Raw genomic sequence first — 22,963 nt, 5'->3', positions numbered from 1 at the left:
GTTGGTGAAGAAGAGTTGGTAGACAGAATAACATACATAAAATATTCTATATTGTAAAAATACACAATTTACTTTTATTTGGGTTCAACTGAATCTGTCTTTATTATCCCGGTAGGTGCAGAAAAGTAGGACATTAAACACCATTTTATTCATTTATTGATACAATTGATTCAACTGAACATTGAACCCAGCAGATAATCTTCGAAATAACAACAATTATAATTGAAACAGATTTGGTATCGTACATTTTACGGACAGTATCTAGTTTTTAACGAATTAAACATACATTATGACGTCACATTAATAATGATGTCATTGTATTAATCATATTAAACATACATTATGCAAGAGCTAAATCTGCCTATTGCAGGCCTTTCTTTAGGCCTTATATGTTACCTAAATTATTAATTAGACATTAAATAAAGATACATTATGTAAGATTTAGATAAAGAACTGGCCATTCGTGCTATAATAGTTCGAAAGTAGGTGATGTAAAATGAATAATCTGAAAATTTCATTCAAATTACTCTATTGCAAGCGAAGATATAAGCCTTTGAAGGTTTGACAGACGTGTGCAATAATTTCAACCACCGTACTGGTTGATCGAAGCTAAGTCTCGGTCCTCCATATTTGATTAAATCAAAGTATCGCTGAACCATTCTAATCTATTTAATATCGGAGAAAGCTGATGCCATCGAGAGTTGATTAAGGCATGGATCAGTTAAGTAATGTCTAATTAATACTTTAGAAAACATTTCAGACCTAAAGAAAGACCTGCAATAGGCAGATTTAGCTCTTGCATAATGCACGTGTCTTATCCAGACGATAATCAACTCACGATGTCATCACTAGCCTACGATATTTACTGGATTAAAATCCGATTTGCTGCTCAACGCTCACTGATGATTTAATCCAAAAGTGGATATTCGAGACTGTTTCTTTGTTATCGTAAGGACTTAAGTAATGATGATCGATGCATTCAAAAGCTAATATCTCGGTTCAGAGTGGATCAATTTGATTGATATTTTCAGCAAATTGCCTTTACATTATCTAGTTTTTAACTATTATAGCGTGAGCTGCCAGCTCTTTATCTAATCTCCCATAATTCCCCTTTAATGCACGTTAAGATATACTCGAATTTATTAATAGACAACACAACCAAAATATCAAAGTTATATAATATCCAATGGGCGGCCCATCAAAAGTTATATAATATCCAATGGGCGGCCCATCAAAGTTATATAATATCCAATGGGCGGCCCATCAAAAGTCTTAAAACCCACACTTATAGGTCGTGTTCGTGTGTGGGAGTTGGGAGGGGGGAGGGGGAGGGGGGAGGGGGCAGAATGGTTAACGCTATCTATCATTGAGTCAAGTCTTGCGATTTCGATTTCCCGCTTGTAAGGTCGCCTGTCCAGCTTCGTGGGTTTTCTTGGGGTTCCCCGGTTTCCTCCCACTGCTAAAGAATCTTACGCGCAAGCGAATTATTAATATGAAATTCAAATTGATTCAGGATGTGAAATGTTGCTGAATTTTTAATTTATGTTAATAATATGAACATATACCTTCTCCAAGCTCAGTACACCATAATCTAAGCAATCTATAGCGGTTACCCATTGAGGTCACTTTTACCGATGTCGTTCATGTAATGTGAAAGTACTTTTCTGCTAAGGGCCATACAGTGTGCTACAACTGACAATGGTTCTTTTACGTGAAGACCAATATGTGCACGTCCCATCCGAACGACTATACACTGTCTTTGCCAGACCCCCTCGTTCTGCACCTCTGACAAGGGGAAACCACACTGAAAAAATCCCGGGTGACTTTCCCGGCCAAGACCGGGATCGAACCCCAGACCTCCTGGTTAGTGAGCTGGCGCATTCACACACTGAGCCACCGCAGCCCCCTTTCTGTCTAGAACTGTATACATTCACACAGCACAATACGATACGATACGATACAATATGATAAATTACGGCTACTATAATAACTCAACAATACCACCACACGGGGGCCTATGTGGTGATATTGTTGATTTATAATGCTAGCCATATTTTATCATATCGTATTATGTCAAATATCCTTGGCCTACAAATTGATTGATCATATCGTATTATGTCATATATCCATACAAATTGATTGATCATATCGTATTGTGTCATATATCTATACAAATTGATTGATCATATCGTATTGTGTCATATATCTATACAAATTGACTGATCATATCGTATTGTGTCATATATCTATACAAATTGACTGATCATATCTTATTATGTCATATATCGGTACAAATTGATTGATCATATCGTATTATGTCATATATCTATACAAATTGACTGATCATATCGTATTGTGTCATATATCTATACAAATTGACTGATCATATCGTATTGTGTCATATATCTATACAAATTGACTGATCATATCTTATTATGTCATATATCCGTACAAATTGATTGATCATATCTTATTGTGTCATATATCCATACAAATTGACTGATCATATCGTATTTTGTCATATATCCATACAAATTGATTGATCATATCGTATTATGTCAAATATCGTATACAAGCTGATTTGTCATGTCTATCATGTCTGATATTGTATTGTAATCAGTACTCTGTTTGTAATTCACCACCTGTAGTAAAAGATTTTAGTGACGTCTTCAATTGAAACAGTTTTATAAAACGTCTAGTAAGTTTGAATCAATATTAATGTACGTGTTTGTATCCAGATTCACGAGTTTGTTAGAGACAGTAAAGGATGTACTTTAAGTCATGTAAAACCTTGATTTAAGGGACTAATTAGGTATTTATCGGTGCCTTTTATGTCTACCTGTGCTACTGTTACCTGTCCTGTCGGCTTGTTTTATGTTTATCTTGTTGACTAAAGGATGAAGAAAGATTTATTTTCAGCTACCGTTGGCGAATTGTTTTTAAACTGTGTACCCTTGGCGGTCTTACCTTCAACTGAGCTTCTTTTGTGTTTTTGTTCCTGTGTTCAATAGAAAGGCATTTGCTTACTTCTAATTTACCTTAGCATCAAACAATTTAAAAACAGAAAAACAACAAAACAACAAAAGACCCAAAACGATTACAATAGTTTCTAAAGACAATTAAAATCGTGTCGCAGGTAGTAAAATTATAACAGCAACAGAATACAAGCTACGTCGTCGCTTAACATAATTTAAATAGCTGAAAGGACCAATCAATTTAATGTGTAGTTCTTTGAGGTCTTGTTCAATAAATAATCCACCCAATTCTTACCTAAGGTATGGAACTCAAAGCTTTTTATACAGTACTTTTGGTGATTAAATTAGTCTTTTTCCTGAAGAAATAATACGAAAAATCAAACTGGTAGGGTTTAAATGAGAAAATCAGTTTTATCAGTTTAAAGGGTAAACATGCCAGAAGGGCATTAACAACTTCAATTTTAAATTAAACAAATATAAGGAGAATGTGTTGTTTAGTACTTAAGACGATTAAAACAAAGAGTGTTGCATTAAAATTGTCATGGCGTCGATGTTAGCGGATACAGATATAATTAAAACCTCTTAGAAACATAAAGATGGCGACAGGAAATCAATAGAGAATATCGTAATCTTAAAATGGATGTAACTTGTGTTAAGATTTGTCGAGTTTGATTTGAATAATTGTTGGACTAATCTGTGTGGACTTAAAATGTGGTATATGTTGCCCCTTTAATGAAAATTGCTGACAATAGTTTAATACAAATTGCTAAAGGTAGACTAAAACAAATTGTTACAAATAGACTAAAACATACGTGTGTTTAGTTCTTTGTTGGCGCGGTCGATATTCATGGCATTGATATAATTATACTCTTCCAAAAAAGTAGGGGATATTTAGAAACAATACAAAACTGCGGAAATGCACTGCTGTTTTTATTAGAAGTAACCAGTGTATGTTAATAACAGGCCATTTGCCTACACATGAACATAAACAGTTCATATGGGCGGCTTATCTGACGGCCCCATTTCACTCGCAAAGAGATACACCGTCAAAAGTGAAAATGGACGTTTTTGATTTTTGTCTTAATAATGAGTAATTGCTCCACCAATCCTCAGACATTCAGCAATTCGTCGTGGCATGCTCCTAATCAACCGTCCAATCACGATTTGGGGTAATCTGACCCACTCCTCATGCAGTGCCACGACAAATTTTTGCAGTGTTGTCGGTTGACGTTGACGTCGACGAACACGTCTCCCGATCAAATTAAACGTAACACACTAAAACAAAGATACGCTAAACAGTAAGTCTTATGCAAGAACCGATAGGAATGCTAACATGGATAGATAAACCGATAGGAATGCTAACATGGATAGATAAACCTGCACGTGGCAGTTTTCATCAACCCTTCCTTGAAGTGTCAAATTTGACAATGAACCCAACCCACGTGTATGGCGCTATTGCGTGTCGCATTTGCAGCTCAGTGGTTCTGTTGGGGCGATAAATTCTTCATCTGTGAACATACTCTCAAAGCATGTCAAGTGTCCATGACTATGTATCATACCACAACCTGCATAGGTATTTGCATTTCAATATCCCCTACTTTATTTGAAGTATATAATATGTTGATTGATACTTCAAGACATGGGGTTTAACATCCACTCGACGCAAACTAGATCATTTACGGACTAACACATAGTTGAAATTTATGTCAATATCGGTCTTTAGCAGTGAGAGGAAACCATGGGACCCGGGGAAAACCCACGAGACAGTGCGGGCGAACCCACTCCTTGTCACGAACAAGTTTTTGGTCGAAACTACGCCACTTGACGATACTGTCAAACGTGATACACAAGTTGTGTCGAATGGACGTTAAACCCACTTTGTTGATGATTTTGTGAGACATGGCAAATTGATAATATAAATTGATAACATTGGAATAATTGATATCCGCTAGTACGGTAGACACACCGTACTACATTATTTATAGAGCGCCTAAAACCCTACAACGACGGGTCTTTAGTGAGTGGCGCTGTTTTGTTTTGTACACAAATATTACAACATCAACACCTATGCACTAACCACATCAATAAACTTTCACTTATAAATATAAGAACCTTATAAAACACACCTTTAAACATGTATTATGCAAGAGCAAAATCTGCTTATTACAAGTCTTTCTTTAGGCCTGAAATGTTATCTAAATTATCAATAAGACATTAATTAACTTATCCAGACCATAATAAACTCTCGATGTCAAGGCTAGCCTTCGATGTTGGCTGGATTAGATTCGTATATGCCGCTAACGGCCATTGATAATTAAATTGAAAAAAGTGGATAATCGAGACTATGCTGTTTATATTAATGATTTTAGTAATGATGACCGAGACTATGCAAAATTTTCACCCGCTTCTTTCTCGGCTGATAGTGGATCAATTTGACTGAAATTTTCAGCAAATTACCTTTACACTATCTAGTTTTTAACTATTATAGTGAGAACTGCCAGCTCTTTATCTTATCTCCCATAATGTATCTTTAATGAAAGATATATTTTGGTATTTGTATTTATTTGACTTGATAGGCTATAGTAATTGTCGCCTGTCCAACCTCGTGGGTTTTCTCCGGGTCCTCCGGTTTTCTCTCACTACTAAAGACCCCTATGCGCAAGCGAATTATTGAAATAAAATTAAACCATGTTTGTCCCGAAATGACCTAGTTTGTGTCGAGTGGACGTTAAACCCCATTTCTCTCTCTCTCTCTCTCTCTCTCTCTCTCGCTATAGTAATTGTAAGAAAGTAATAAGCTTGCTTATGATGATCATGTCCCTGGATGATTTGTCGCAGAGCTATCCACCACACCCGCGAATAACACAGATGTGACGAATGGTGATTCGGCTGATTTGTTCCAACTGTCGTGTCAAAACAACTTTTAAAATATCTACCTGTTTACCACGATATTACATTATAAACTTGAGGCATGTAATACGAACTTCGGTTCTTTAACATTTATAAATTGACCTTTGGCATGGTAAATAAAAAGATAAGTAAAAGATGTACCTGTGCTCAGGTAAAGATAACATTGAGGGATAGCGGCATATATCAAAGTGATGTCGGTACAGATCAAAGCCAGGTGATGAGCAGGTAGATCTCACCATGTCCGGCTTTTTTTTGAATACGTTTCTATCTGCGGCTTTCACCATTTTTAAATGTTTGGCAGAAAATGTTGCGGGTGTCAAGGACGTAAGGTATAATGGTGTTAACTATCAGACTGAATATGACGTCAGTAATACTAGATTAATCACCTACCTACTAACACTTGTCTATCTTTATTTTACCTATTCCTTTTCACTGCTAGATAAAATACGACTGAAATACAATTGAACCATATGTTAGTCCTGAAATGAAGTAGTTCGTGTCGGGTTGACGTAAACCTTAGTGGACAAATATTGTCTGCTGGGCAGTGAACCAATCCACTGTATCAACTAAACTGAACTGCATGAGTTCAGTGCGTGGTTCAATGGATACGGTTCGAGCCCCCGGGTTGGCTGGGAAAGTTCGTTTAGATTTTCCAGCCTGATGCTCCTTTGTCAGTGGTGCAAGGGTGTCTGACAAGGAAAAAACATCTAGTCGTTCGGATAGGACACAAAAAAAACCAAGGTTCACGTTGACATGCACCCTTCGAGAAAGAGTAGACGGTAACATCAGTGCCCGGACACATGGCATGGCGTATGTTAGACAGGGTGATGCTGAAACGTTGTACCTTAAACATACATTATACAAGAGCTAAATCTGCCTACTACAGGCTTTTCGTTAGGCCTGAAATGTTATCTAAATTATTAATTAGACATTAATTAACTTATCCTGACCATAATCAATTCTCGATGCCATTGCTAGCCTGCGATATTTAGTGGATTGGAATACATTTTGTGAATGATGATTAAAATTGGATAATCGAGATTTTGTTTTCTGTCGTACCCGACTTTAGTGATGATGATCGAAGCTAGCCTAAAATTCAAAAATTAATATCTCGGTTCCGAGTGGAGCAATTTGACTGAAATTTTCAACATGCTCTATTTACGTTATCTAATTTTTAACTATTATAGCGAGAACTGCCAACTATTTTGTCTAATCTCTCATTATGCCCCTTTAAACAACCATTTTATTTGTGTAAATTGTTTGTTGTTTCAGGTTTTACACGTGGAGAAAATGGTACAGAGGTTGATATGTCTGTGAAGGATAATTTTGTCGTGATGTATAACAACAAACATGGCGACGATAAACCGAAGATAGAACATGATAAAGCCTGGTTGACAGTCAACTCATCAGTCAATTTTATACTCTATATGATGGCACAAACTGAAGAATGTCATAATGTAAGTGGTTTTACCCGATTCTGATTGGTTATTTCTGAGCTAAACGTAACTGTCATAAATGACGCAGGACATACGACGATGCAATTGGTGGCTCAAACTAGTGTGACGTTAAGAAAAGAAGGCCAAAATGCCCAACATAATTGCATAACTCAAATAACAATGCTTCTCACACTGTATGACCTGATAATCGCGACTATCTGGTCGTACCATATAGACATGTTCTATCTAGACACAAATGGGGGGGGGGGGCAATGTTTCCAACAACACATGACAACACATTTTTTATCTTTCCTTCTACATGAGCCCTGTCTACTCGTTCTGCTCGGATGAAAAGCCGAGGTCCCGTGTACATACTGGCGTGTACGTAAAAGATCCCTTGGCAGTTTGACTTCGATATAAGAGTAGGCCGTATGGTAAAAGTTCCTTCATAGCACACTACATGGTGTATGTCCAGTCGAAGCAGAACAGTAGAACGTTAAACCCCATTTTATTTCATTTTATACCGGGGACCTTATTCATGAATTCTTAAATTAAAATACTTTAAGAATCCAGATTTTTCATTGGATACGAGCAACAATATGTACTAGGAATCTGTCTTTCAACAAAAATATCTTAGTTTAATTTTAGGTGAATAAGGCCCCAGGTGTGTTAAATTTAAAACATAATCAATGAAAAGTTGACTCGGTTGTTAAATTAAAACAAATTCTATACATTGTTGTTAAATTTACCGTTTGAAAATATATCTACCAAATAAAATATTATATTTTAGTGTCCGATGCAGTACGTGTCACAGTTCCGCAGTATCAACGCTACCACGATCCTGGTGAATACCACGTTTGTTACACGGGTGACGTTCGTCAGAGTTCATCCAACAAAACATGTAGAAGACATCTGCAGGTAAGATATTGCATTGATGACAAAATAATATTACATTTTACTTTTTTTCTATCAAACATTTCAATTTATTGTTTTTATCAAATATTTGAGCAAGTTATTTGTTTTAAAATACAATATCATATTCATTTTTTTTATTTGGAATGTCCCTTTACCTGTGCTTAAAATGACTGGACTTTGAATTTTCCAATCTGTGAAGAACGTAGGGTCTGGGAAGAATATTAAAGGTCCCCTCACAAGTGGAAATCCAAATACGAATTGATCGCAGCGCTTCTGCCGGGATTACATTCCCTCATAGCACACTGCCTGACGCATGCACACTGCCTGGCGCATGCATTAACTGATTGGCGCATGCCCGTCCTCATTATCCCTTTTACTGTCTCTGTTTCATTCACATCATTCGTATTTTATTGGCCAAAAACAAGTCTCCTCTGATACATAATAATAATAATAACATGAATAGATGAATATAACAAAAACCTATTTCTGTTTCAGTTTTGAGACTAAGTGAGAATGTATATTAATGTATATTTTTATTTCAGTTTTGAGACCAAGTTTCGTGAGAGTGGTGATTATTGGGTATTTTTAGATTATGAAAGTTATACAGATGGTAGTTTATGTCATTTGACCTTAAGTAATGATCCAGCGCCAGCAGAGATGCGTAAGTTTTATACTTTCTCACATCTTAGCCTCACTTTGGTTCACTAATTAATAACCCGCCCTTCTAAAAAATGACGTAATTCATGCGAAGATAACTCTGTATATAACCCAGGGCCGTCTTAAGACATGGACATTGTTAATCTATGTATGTTGTAACTATATTGTACTAAACTAAACATATTTGTTATTGTGTTAGAAGTGATATATTTCTGTTGGTGGTTATGTAGGTAGGAACCCCTGTGAGTGGTTGTGTTTGTAGGGACCCCTGTGAGTGGTTGTGTAGGTAGGGACAACTGTGAGTGGATGTGTAGGTAGGGACAACTGTGAGTGGTCGTGTAGGTAGGGACCCCTGTGTGTGGTTGTGTAGGTAGGGACCCCTATGAGTGGTTGTGTAGGTAGGGACAACTGTGAGTGGATGTGTAGGTAGGGACAACTGTGAGTGGTCGTGTAGGTAGGGACCCCTGTGTGTGGTTGTGTAGGTAGGGACCCCTGTGAGTGGTTGTGTAGGTAGGGACAACTGTGAGTGGTCGTGTAGGTAGGGACCCCTGTGTGTGGTTGTGTAGGTAGGGACCCCTGTGAGTGGTTGTGTAGGTAGGGACAACTTTGAGTGGTCGTGTAGGTAGGGACAACCGTGATTGGTCGTGTAGGTAGGGACCCCTGTGAGTGGTTGTGCAGGTAGGGACAACTGTGAGTGGTTGTGCAGGTAGGGACAACTGTTTGTGGTTGTGTAGGTAGGGACCCCTGTGAGTGGTTGTGAAGGTAGGGACAACTGTGAGTGGTTGTGTAGGTAGGGACCCCTGTGAGTGGTTGTGCAGGTAGGGGCACCTGTTAGTGGTTGTCTAGGTAGTATTACCAAAAACATTTGGCTCACTCTCCCTACCGGTAGGGATGGGCCAAAGTACATTAACAAATTTTTAAACCGCTGCGATGGTGATGCCTATATGTAAATAGCCCTTGGTATTTAGAAAATTAGGCGGAATCTCTGCTGTTAGGGCAAAATTCACCTCCTCTGTCCCATTTATTGTGATGTTCCCATATACAACAAGTTTCACCTCCCCGTCACCTGATACCGCTTTACACCCGATAATATATGGGAAGCCATGGTTGTTCATTTCTCCGGGTCCTCCGGTTTCCTCCCACTGCTAAAGACCCCAACGCGCAAGCAAATTAGTCCCGAAATTACCTAGTTTGTGTCGAGTGGACGTTAAACCCCATCTCTCTCTCTCTCTCTCTCTCTCTCTCTCTCTATTTCTGTATGGCGTATGCCCGTGTTCATTATCCCAGTCAATACAAACCCATTCCATTTCATTTCGCGTGTTCATTCTAGAACACCCGATACCACTTCACATTGCTAAAATATTATAACATTTATTACCATTTATCATGTGTATTTATATGATTGACGACGGACATGAGACAAAGTAACAATACAGTATGGGAGAAGAGAGTAAATAACGTTGAGGATTCTCCTCGACCACAAGTAAATAAACATCATACATTAAAACAAACAGATTGTTACCCTTAAATACGTCTGGTATGTCAACGACCTGTCAAGTATTACCCGACATGTTAGAAGTCTCAATCCCTGGAAAATCTCGACACAGGAAGGTCACGGATATATGACCTTGACTTCACACCTTGGCATGCCTGGAACGTGTTGTTAATTCCTTGTAGCACGCGTCGTCAAGGTGATTAAAACATTCGGTCTTTGATTATTTCATCCTGCTTATGATTTTCAAACATCAATGAAACCCATTTTATAGGCCTCACGGAAAAGGTTTATAAGTTTTCTGTCGATGACCATGAACCTAAATTAAAGCAAGTTTGCCAGCAAATACAACATACACCCACAGCAGCTAATAAATCCCTCACATGTTCACAAAAGTAATCACAGTCTTACTTAAAAATATATATTAGTTATGCCGCTGTATCTTTCATTAGATAATTCACAGAGACCGTGGCTTATATCTCGGACATTCATTATCGGGAATTCCTGGTCTCGTTCATATCAACATGGTTTACAGATCAGGCGATGACTTTAACTTGTAGGGCGATGGACTGACGCAAAGACAAGAGTGACGACAATATACGACCCCTTTAAATATGGGCATGTAAAAAAAGAGAAGAGATGTAAATAGCCAGGAAGTGATGTAGAAATAGCAGGCATACACAGCTATAAGCACGAATCCTACCACTGCTAGATGGAGCGAAATAGATCACATTAAAACTATATGACTCTATAATGTTATATTACAGCCATATTATACACGTGTTGTTTTATATTACACCCATATTATACACGTGTTGTTTTATATTACAGCCATATTATACACGTGTTGTTTTATATTACACCCATATTATACACGTGTGTTTTATATTACAGCCATATTATACACGTGTTGTTTTATATTACAGCTATATTATACACGTGTTGTTTTATATTACAGCCATATTATACACGTGTTGTTTTATATTACAGCCATATTATACACGTGTTGTTTTATATTACAGCCATACACGTGTTGATTTATATTACAGCTATATTATACACGTGTTGTTTTATATTACAGCCATATTATACACGTGTTTATATATTACAATTACATCATACACGTGTTTTTATATTACAATTACATTATACACGTGTTGTTTTTATATTACAGCCATATTATACACGTTTGTGGGTTTAATAGCTTTAGCAGCATTATGGACTTTAATCAGCAGAATATACAGGTAGGCCTACATATAGAACACGTGTTTTCTACTTCCGGTTCCGTTCAATTCAAAATGTATATAAACAAATTTATGTTGTTTTATTAAATAACTGGATTACTTATTAGTTACAAAAAAAATCCCCAACAAAAATATAACAAAATTAGAAATGACAGTTCTTTTGAACTTTCCGTAATTATTTTTATAATCACGTTATAATCTTTTACCATTTCAGAAAAAAAACCACAAGAAAGAAATTGCTAATTGTTTACTAAATTATTTTTGAATATTTTCAGCCGAGCACGTGATGCTAATTGTTGTGGTCAGAGTGCTAATATAACTGATCCTATGGATAATGGTAACGTCATAGTAAGTTTTCTATTTATAGTTTATAATATCACGTGATAATTGACTCATGATACTTGTGCATACTATACGTATGTGAAATGTGAGAAATGAAAATTTATTCGTTTTAGAATTGGTAGAAATATTTCAGCAGTATAATTCTATTTGGAAATGATATAATATAATCTGTCAATTGTTTAAAATTAAAAATAACATGTCTCAACATCTTTATATCGTTAGCCCGGTTGATGCAGAAATGTAGAACGTTAAACACTTCATTTCATTCATGTTTTCGATTTAGTTTCAATTTTATCAAACCCGGCTTTTCATTTAGAAAAATGATAGTGACAGGTGTTGTACACAAGGCAGAGCATCCTTACCCTTTCATGAACACGTGGTACCACTTTCCTATCAGAGATTTATTCCCTTTGGCCAATCAACTTGGGTATTTTGAGAATTCGTCCAATTAGTATACGGTTTTGTTATATGGTTCTAATCCATTTACATCTTTCATACAGAGAGAGAGAGAGAGAGAGAGAGAGAGAGACTAAATAAAAACTTTCAATTTCGTTAAATGGGAGCAGAATAAATATTTCTTGAAATTCTCCAAGTTTACTTATGCATTGTTTTCTAATTTCTTGTAATTTGTTACAGAGTTTGAGTAGCATTACCAAAGATCCATCGGAAGTAGAAAATGGCGTTGTTGCCACATCGACGGAGAAATCTAAACCAGAGAAGAAAAAGGAAAGATTGCGGTGTTTGGACACATTAAGAGGGTGAGTTAGCAGGGGAAATAAACACAACACCCGGTGACACAGAATAAATCCCAATAAATGAACTTATTATTCATATCTTTAAAAATCATTGATCATCTATATTCACGGAAAAAGACTTGGGCAGACTTAAACATACATTATGCAAGAGCTAAATCTGCCTATTGCAGGTCTCTCTTTAGGCCTGAAATGTTATCTAAATTATTAATTAGACATTAATTAACCTATCCAGACCATAATCAACTCTAGATGGCATCGCTAGCCTGTGATCTTTAGTGAATTATGAGCCGATTTACTGCATAACTTTCCTTCACGATTTAGCGATTAAATGGATAATCGAGACTATGCTGTTTATCGTACTGACTTTAGTAATGATGATCAAGGCTAGCCGGAAATTTCAACCGTTAGATCTCGGTTCATAGTGGATCAATTTGAATGAAATTTTCAGCAAATTGCCTTTACATTATTTAGTTTTTGACTATTATAGTGAGAACTGCCAACTCGTTATCGAATCTCTTTAAGTTAAGAATTTACTAAAATTTCAATCACTGTTTATGAGAAATATCTTTGACCCAGAAACACAAAACTTTTCACATATATTAAAACAACAAAAGTTTTATAAAGGTCTATATTTTAGTTAAAATAAGGCGAACAATTTTGAGTAAATTCTTAACTTAAGTCTGAGAATGTTTTGTGATCTCGGGGCCTGGTTAATTGTTTTCGCTATATCTGTTTTAGTATTTCCCTGGTGGTCATGATATTTGTGAACTATGGAGGAGGAGGATATTGGTTCTTTGAACATCCTCCATGGAATGGTCTCTCTGTTGCTGATCTTGTATTTCCCTGGTAAGAGATGTCATATTTTATAATCTGTATACCTTGTTCTTGAATACGTTGAGCAGACAGAATTAATGGAGAGGGATTTTACCCGAGAACAACCTTTCCGGATCCTTGGAAATAGATTCGCAGTATCCTTGAGAACAGACTCTCCGGATCACTGAGAAGAGATTCCCTGGATTCTCGAAAACTCGTCCTCTTTTTAATGATTTGTTATAAACCGGTTGATTTCAAACGACAACGCATGGTGTCTTCAGAACAAAACACCACAGGCGATTAAAAATACATTATACAAGATGTTTCTCGGGTTTACAAGGTACGAGGCTTTTAAAGATACGCTAGGCAAGAGCTAAATCTGCCTATTTCAGATCATTCTTTAGGCCTTAAATGTTAAATAAATTATTAATTAGACATTAATTATTAACATGACATGACAATAATCAACTCTCGATGCCATCGTCTGCTCGAGATTTTAACTAGATTAGAACGGTTCGGCCATTTAATGAATTAATTTAAAAATGGAGGAGCGATTCTATGTCTCGAAAATAGCAGAACCGTGGTTGCGATAATGAACAATCAATCCACACATCTTGACAAAACTACAGTGATAACTTGGCCCAGAATAAAGCAATTTAAATGAAATTTTCAATATATTCATTTTATATGATCTATTTTTTGAACAATTACATAATATATCTTTAAAAATGTCAATCTGAGGGAAATTGTTAGCCGCATGAACCCACATCAAGAGAGTGTAGGGTTTTAGCGGAACACCATGGTCACCAATAATAAAATATATTAAAAGACTAACAGACATCTGCTGACTAACAGCAATAGTTCATGACATACATGATATCTAGCAGAACGCTGTCTTCTCTAGTATTCCGCCATAGCTGTCCCACAGTACAACGTCGCACGTGCAGCTTAAACATGCATTATGCAAGAGCAAAATCTGCTTATTACAAGTTTTTCTTTAGGCCTGAAATGTTATCTAAATTATCAATTAGACATTAATTAACTTATCCAGACCATAATAAATAAACTCTCGATGTCAAGGCTAGCCTTCGATGTTGGCTGGATTAGATTCTTATATGCCGCTTAACGGCCATTGATAATTAAATCAAAACAGTGGATAATCGAGACTGTGCTGTTTATATTAATGATTTTAGTAATGATGATCGAGACTATGCTAAAATGTCACCCGCTTCGTTCTCGGCTCATAGTAGATCAATTTGACTGAAATTTTCAGCAAATTACCTTTACACTATCTTGTTTTTAACTATTTTAGCGAGAACTGCCATCTCTTTATCTTATCTCCCATAATGTATCTTTAACTTATTACCGTAAAATTATAAAGGAGATGCCCATTGCATAACTGTATAATACAATACCCACAACAGTCTGATATATAAATTTGCTTCTATAAAGTGTTGTATTTTATTTCCCTTTAGGTTCATCTTCATCATGGGGACGTCAATGAATTTCTCCTTTAAGAGTATGCACAAACGTCAGAAAACGTCTTACCAGATTATCTTTAAGATATGTAAACGATCTTTTATTCTCTTTGCACTGGGAATAATTCTCAACACAAGCTGGGGACGTGAGTACAAATAATCTTATTATATTATGATGCCTTCTAATAGTTAATCCTTAAACCTGTTGGCTTATTGTTCTATAACTAATCCTATATAAAGTAAAGTTCCATCGGCTAATCTCTAGACAACTACTTTCTTAAGTAAGAATTTACTTTAATGGGACCTTTGAGGACGTGGGTTTAATTCTCAAATGATAATGCAAGTACTGTTATATTTAAATATTAAAATATAACTATAGAATTGGGTGTAATGCTAACATATTTACAAGTCACCATAAAGCGGTAAAGCAAGAGCGGAATCCGTTATTAAATAATCTAGAGCCATATACACAGAGATTGTATAACAACATGGCTTTTTATGTGTAATCATTGTGGGATACAATTATAGATTCTTATACAGTTTCTGCCTCTGATTCACTAAATCTTATTGAGAACTATCATTCCGTTCGTTTTCACTGACACTCATTTATTTATATTACTTTTATTCTAATGTGAATCAATTTAAACTTACAGATCTGGTAACAAAATGGCCGTTTGCCCGACTATTTCTATAGGCCTACATAGCTCTGTCTGTCACTGGGTTACAATCATTTATTTATATTAGCTTTATTCTAATGTGGATCAATTAAATTTACAGATCGGGTAACAAAATGGCGACCAGTTGGCCAGACTATTTATATTTGGCTCTTTATGGCTTTGAAATAACCCAATCTGTTTTAGCTCCTTGAAATATTGCGGCGTGATTTCCCCTTTGTCAAGGATTCAGGAAGGAGGGTCTGACACAGAACAACGTCTAGTCGTTTGGTTAGGACGAAAAAATGAGGTCCTGTGTACACACTGGCGTGAACGTAAAAGAATCCTTAACAGTTGGAATCCGAAATAAGAGTGGACCGCAGCGCCGATGTCCTGGTAAAATCATTCCGATAGCATACTGCATGGTGTATGTCCGTCTTCATTGGAAGAGTACAACGTTAAATCATTTCATATAAAAAGTTTGATTATATATCAATGTTTGATTCTATTCCAGCTGTGGATCTAGAGACTATGAGAATACCTGGTGTCTTGCAAAGATTTGGTGTAACATATTTATTTCTAGCTTTAATGGAATTCTTCCTGGGCAGACGAGAAGATTCACATCAGGTTCGTTTTTATATTAAATGTATGTGGCAAGGGAGACAACCGTATTTATTATGCTGTTTGATTGGTAAACTGTTTTCTTGACCACGGTTTGAATTTATAGAACGACATACATGATCCATGATTCCCAGTTCGACAGACAGACATTATCCGTGGTTTCTAATTCGAGATACGCACACGGTGCGTGGTTTCTAATTCGACAGACAGGCATGATCCATGGTTTCTAACGTCTTCATTAGCCCAGTTCGGAGCAAAACAGTAGGACGTTAAACCCCATTTCATTTCATTTCATGGTTTCTAATTCGAGATACGTACTTGGTGCGTGGTTTCTAATTCGACAGACAGACACGATCCCTGATTTCTAATTCGAGATACGTACATGGTGCGTGCGTGGTTTCTAATTTGACAGACAGACACGATCCCTGGTTTCTAATTCGAGATACGTACATGGTGCGTGGTTTTTAATTCGACAGACAGAAACGATAAGTACATGATGGGTGGGTCCTAGTTCAGAAAAACGCACCGTGAATGTATTTTTGTGTTATTTTTCAGGAAGCTAAGTGGGCACCTATACGAGATATTGTATTAAGTCTACCAATGTGGATATTAAATTTAGCCATCCTCGCTGTTTTTATTGGTTTAACTTATGCTCTACCTGTTCCCGGCTGTCCAACGTAAGTTTGTTTATAAATTAATTACTCTATTAATACATTGCAGTGAAACAGAAAGGCCAGCAATAAACGGCATAGCAGGTGCATTGACTATATCATCGTTTATAGACTTCAGGTTTATGTAGGCCTAATCTCTATATTTAGCATTTCCAGCATCTATTTAAAATTTACGTCATTTGGTAAACAAACCTTCAGGACTATAACGTAACTTCTCACTAAGTCATGTAAATCTACATTGACGTCATTTTTACTTTAACGTCATTTTTTATCGAAGTGACGTTTACTTTAACCTCTGTTTCCCTTGACGTCATATTTACTTTAACGTCATTTTACATTGAATTTATGTTTACTCCAGCCTCAGTTTCCATTGACGTCTTATTTACTTTAAAGTCATTTTACTCTGACGTTATGTTTATTTTTACGTCATTTTACATTGTCGTCATTTTACTTTAGCGTCATTTTACCCTGACGTCATGTTTACTTTTACGTCATTTACATTGACGTCATTTTCACTTTAACGTCACTTTATATTGGCTTCATGTTCACTTTAACGCCATTTTACACTGACGTCATCGCCATATTTATGTTATTTTGGAGGTTATACTGGACCAGGTGGTATAATGTATGATTATGTTATTTTAGAGGTTATACTGGACCCGGTGGTATCAGTGATGGTGGTAAGCATGTCAACTGTACGGCTGGAGCTGCTCAATATATCGATAAAGTTGTTCTAGGTGAAAACCATATCTACCAATATCCCACTCCACAGGTCAGTTTATATCATATCTACCAGTATCCCACTCCACAGGTCAGTTTATATCATATCTACCAATATCCCACTCCACCGGTCATTTATATCATATCTACCAATATCCCACTCCACAGGTCAGTTTATATCATATCTACCAATATCCCACTCCACAGGTCAGTTTATACCATATCTACCAATATCCCACTCCACAGGTCAGTTTATATCATATCTGTCAATATCCCACTCCACAGGTCAGTTTATATCATATCTGTCAATATCCCACTCCACAGGTCAGTTTATATCATATCTGTCAATATCCCACGCCACCGATCAGCTCAGTTTATGTTATACCGTTGTCACCCGTATGGAATATAAAAATAATGCATTATTTTCTGTCATCTGTTTTCAAAGATTAGAATTAATTGGAAAAACAATGAATGTTGCAGATAATGTCATGCGTAGTTTATATTAAAGTCTATTTTGTTATAGGTCATCTATCAAACATCAATGGCCCATGACCCGGAAGGAATACTTGGAGTTTTGACATCAGTCTTTCTGTGCTTTCTGGGATTAGTGGTATGTATGAATCATTATTTCGTAGGACCAGTTTGATATTTTGTCGGCGACAGTTTGTTTAGCGGTGATATTTCGGATTCATTGTACTCGCTCTGTGTAGGTGAGGGTGGTTGGACGATGCAAAGTTCTGTTCGAATCATTTGAAGTAATTTTGTTGTCAGGGATATGGCAGCCGGTTACATTTGTACATAATACAGTCCACGTGGTGTCTGTCAAATTGGATCTTTTTATCATTACACAAAACCTTTAAATTAAGCCTCGGTGGCTCAGCGAGTTAGACGCCGGTTCGCTAACCAGGAGGTTCCGGGTTCGATCCCGGTATTGACCAAGAATGTTTTTCGGGATTTTCCTGTATGGATACCCCTTGTCAGTGATGCAAGGGCGGGATCTATGGGACGAACACCCGAGAACCCTTGATAATTGAAATTCGAAACAAGAAAAGGCCATAGCGCCACTGCCTGGGCAAACTTTCCCTCATACCATATTGTATGCCCGCCTGTCGTTATTATCCAAGTCGGTGCAGAGAAGTGGGACGTTAAACCCAATTTCATTTCTTATCGTCATCCTGAAAGTCTATTGTCTTATAAACCAGTTGCTAAGACTTTAAACGATAATAACCCACCAAACCCCTTCCTGTTTAAAACATTATTAACGAAGTCTTATTTTTCCAGGCGGGTCGTATAATAATAACATTTGAAGGACATGCGAGTCGAGTTATTCGCTGGTTGATCTGGGCTGCAATAACGGTAAGTAGAATTCTACTTTAATGTCGTTTCAAACGAAATAGAAAACTGACGAGAATTTGTGCTATTGGAAAGATAAATTTTAAATCTCCGCCTACCGTATACATATTGGCATATGCGTGGGAGAGTCAATGGCATTTGAATGGTAGTGCCAAACTTCCCACTCCCTTTATTGCACGTGTAACCGTTGCTGGTCCTAATGTACCCCAAGTCTTGCGGTGACACGACGTTAAAAACCATTCAGGGAGTCTCTATTTCACAATGTATATTCAAGGGAAGTATTTTTTTTTTTTTATATAAACAAATTTTTTTTATTTCACTTGAAAAAGGATGGAATAATTCTCCATGTTAATGTATTTTTCACAGAGTTATTAAATAATTCCCCCATGTTATTGTATATTTCAGGGAGGTATTGGTGCTTTATTATGTAAAGGCAGCCAGAATGATGGATGGATACCAGTCAATAAAAATCTATGGTAACTTATATTTATTTTCACCTGTACATATTTTTTTATAATTTCTTTTAAAATGATTTCTGGTATATTAAAACTGAAATCAATAACATATAGGAACAGCAAACTATTATCTGATCAAGGCTAAATATTACAGTCTGTTAGACTTGCTCATTATTGTTATAACCAATCTGTTTGAAACCACTCCCGGTCAATTGTGCAGAGCGGGGGGTACGGTCAGTTGTGCAGGGCGGAGGGTCTGGTCAGTTGTGTAGGACGGAGATTCCGGTCACTTGTGTAGGGCGGAGGGTCTGGCTAACTAGAGCGTCAAGTTGTCAAGGTACCGTGGGCGTATACGTAAAACAAACCTTGTCAGTTGCTAGAATTCAATAAAGAGTAACCCGAAACGCGACTATCGCTTATTACTAATTACACGACCCCTTGCCTTCATCATCATCCCGGTAGGTTCAGGAGAACCCTAAACCCGAATTCATGTACTTATTGTTTTTGTACACCTATGTATATTTTCAGGTCGGTATCGTTTATAATGGTTACGGCTTGTTTTGCTTTTATACTGCTCTCAGTGCTCTATATTGTCATGGATGTTTTAAAATGGTGGAAGGGTGGACCATTTGTTTATCCAGGTACGCTTAGTTTTATATTACACCGATTGAAACAATTAAAGCAACAAATTGTGAATTAATCTTTAGATTTTCATACGTTTTGATATAGATTTTCATACGTTTTGATTCATAGGTTTTGATATAGATTTTCATACGTTTTGAAATAGATTTTCATACGTTTTGAAATAGATTTTCATACGTTTTGAAATAGATTTTCATACGTTTTGATATCGTTTATACACGTTTCATATGTTTTGTATACGATTTAATATGCTTATATACGGTTTGATATCATTTGTATACGTCACAGATATCCATGTTATTTAAAGGGACAACAAGACAGAAAATTATTAAAAACTATTACCCAAACCAGATAAAATTATTACAAACTATTACCCAAACCAGATAAAATCCGTTTGCGGTTTTATATCTTTTGTATGGTTTGATATCCTTTGTATACGATTTGATTTCGTTTATACACGTTTCATATCTTTTGTATACGATTGATATCTTCTGTATACAATTTGATATCGTTTGTATACGGGTTGATCCCGATTTGATATTTCTTGTATACGTTTCATACAATTGTAAGCTTATAGTATCGTACCCACCCACTATACATAGGTAGTATAGGTAACCCAATGTTCGTGGCAATAGTCGAGATTATTTTGTCTTTCCTGCTAACATCGATGTCGTTAGATTATACTTTTGTTCTAATCTCCTATATTACAAAATAACGTGAGCTAAAGTCCTTGTTTGTTTTTTCAGGAATGAATTCCATAGTGATCTACGTCTGTCATGGCGTATTTTGGCGAGAATTTCCGATCAATTGGCAGCTGGAACCTGTACACTGGAAATTATTACTACAAGATGTATGGGGAACATCCATCTGGATATTCGTGGCTTATCTTATGTACAGAAAGAGATTCTTTGTGGCTATTTAAAAAAATGAATCCATTGTTAAAATACTAAAATAGGAAGCCAACATTGATGATAATTGTTCGGTGAATAAAAAACAATGGCTTCACACAGTGAACCTTTGAAGATTTTCAGACCAAAGTTTGAATGATTGGGAATGGGGAAACCAATTTGAGATATAATAGTGTACATTTGGGTATTGTTTAACGTCGTTCAGATTCTCATACACACGCATGGCAATTACAGAAAAAATATCATGTGTGGAAGAGGACGTTAAACCCGACCCTTGTTTAAAAGAATCAGCGAAAGATCTCTGAAGACGAACTCTTTATTTATAACCTTTAGTGAAACAATGTTTTAAAATATTTCCATGGGGGAAGTCTAATGAAGATATCCACACATGCCTACAGTCATATAATCAGCTAACCTGTTCAAACTTACAGTTGTACTGACAAATCTTCGTCTTAGTCTTAGTTTCGTGAAAATTTGAAATATCCTATATATACTTACACTTTCCAGACCATTTGATGTCACTTCTCATTGACTTGAGAAGTGATTATAGCTAACTAATAGCGCCCGAGAGAAGCACACAGCTTTTGTAAATTCATTATTTAATTACTATACATTGAAAGAGTCACGTTGGGGGGGGGGGTCACGTGGGGGTTGATGGACAGACTTTAATTCATATTGAAATGTAATATTATATCCATCGATGTGTTAAAATTTCCTCCATGTATTGTTTTAATACTGCACTATTGCTTTTTTTTACAAAACGAATTCTTTCTGGTGGTTGTTTATTTTGTAAATAATGTTTTAAACATAATGTAATTTTAACGTCTGTAGAATGTTCAGACGTCCTGAAACCAAGATATGACCCTTAACACTTGACATTTGAAGCTATTTTGTCGTAAAGAGAATACAATCAGATTCATAAATACAATGAGTTGTGACTTTAAAATAGAAAACAGGCTGACAAAACATCTGTGATCGAGTGTCGGGTTGGGCGAGAAGGACGGTACGGCATTCATACTTACGTAAAAGCTCTATTCTTGTCCAAATAAAAACATGAAATCCACGGCGTCGTATAAGTGCTATTTTACTGTAAATATTATGTTTTTGATTATAATTGGTTATATTGTGTATTTTTACATTATGTTATATAAATGTAGATGTTAATACAATCTTTCTGTTTGTATGTAAATTTAATGCTTTAATAAACTCTCTTTCTCAAACTAAAACTAGTCCTATTTGGTTTTTAATCAAACCACTGTTTGAGGGAGTGTCTGGAAATACCCCATAAACCAGTGCTGATAAATTTACCCTATAAAATATTCTGAAGTTCCATAATTGAATGCATGTATATTCAAGACTCTTATAATATATGAAGACCCCCCCCCCATCCCCACCGTGCCAAATCATTAAAAATACTTGATGTTTTTATTAACTTGATGTTTTTATTAATCTCAAGAGAAAATTGTTTAAATGAAATTATGTATTGAGGGTAGTATTTAATTAATATTTGAAAAGATTAATAGTGTCTGTGTGTCGGTACAAGGATGAAATAATCCCATGTTCAATGAATTATTAGCTAATTGTAATCGTTCATTTCAATCGTTTTATATTCAGCACGTCACGTGATTAATAAATCAATATAAATACATGTCAATGCACATTGACAGTGGAGTCTTAGTGGCACTGGGCATCAGTCAGTTGGCGGTCGCCCTGTATATCTATGTATCTAGTATGAGTGACTGAAGGAGCATTCAAGAGTTTTGTACTATCTGAAGAACCCCCCCAGTGACAAAATCATTGAAAATAAGTGATGCTTATCAGATAGACAAAGTTGGACAAACGGAGATGAATAAATACAAGTTATAAATGATTTATAGTAACCTATAGAAGCTATCACATTAATACCTTTTAATATAATCGAAG

At 36.2% G+C, this 22,963-nt stretch overlaps 1 protein-coding gene across 1 annotated transcript in view; it reads left to right on the top strand.

Annotated features, from left to right (window-relative positions):
• Positions 1 to 22,266, top strand: part of LOC126832271 (heparan-alpha-glucosaminide N-acetyltransferase) — a 45,144-nt gene extending 22,878 nt beyond the window's left edge. The window contains exons 2-17 of the mRNA XM_050562989.2: positions 7,158 to 7,342; positions 8,112 to 8,239; positions 8,779 to 8,897; positions 11,560 to 11,629; positions 11,905 to 11,977; positions 12,608 to 12,729; positions 13,465 to 13,572; positions 15,015 to 15,163; positions 16,185 to 16,297; positions 16,847 to 16,968; positions 17,608 to 17,734; positions 18,206 to 18,292; positions 18,964 to 19,038; positions 19,441 to 19,511; positions 20,019 to 20,131; positions 20,879 to 22,266. Coding sequence (XP_050418946.1) covers positions 7,158 to 7,342; positions 8,112 to 8,239; positions 8,779 to 8,897; positions 11,560 to 11,629; positions 11,905 to 11,977; positions 12,608 to 12,729; positions 13,465 to 13,572; positions 15,015 to 15,163; positions 16,185 to 16,297; positions 16,847 to 16,968; positions 17,608 to 17,734; positions 18,206 to 18,292; positions 18,964 to 19,038; positions 19,441 to 19,511; positions 20,019 to 20,131; positions 20,879 to 21,054 — 1,838 coding nt within the window. The 3' untranslated portion in view covers positions 21,055 to 22,266. The remainder of the gene's footprint in view (positions 1 to 7,157; positions 7,343 to 8,111; positions 8,240 to 8,778; positions 8,898 to 11,559; positions 11,630 to 11,904; positions 11,978 to 12,607; positions 12,730 to 13,464; positions 13,573 to 15,014; positions 15,164 to 16,184; positions 16,298 to 16,846; positions 16,969 to 17,607; positions 17,735 to 18,205; positions 18,293 to 18,963; positions 19,039 to 19,440; positions 19,512 to 20,018; positions 20,132 to 20,878) is intronic.
• Positions 22,267 to 22,963: the final 697 nt, after the last annotated feature.

This window comes from Patella vulgata, chromosome 9 (genome assembly GCF_932274485.2).
Source record: "Patella vulgata chromosome 9, xgPatVulg1.2, whole genome shotgun sequence".
Taxonomy (NCBI): Eukaryota; Metazoa; Mollusca; class Gastropoda; family Patellidae; genus Patella; species Patella vulgata.
This window is presented reverse-complemented; position numbering and strand designations above follow the sequence as displayed.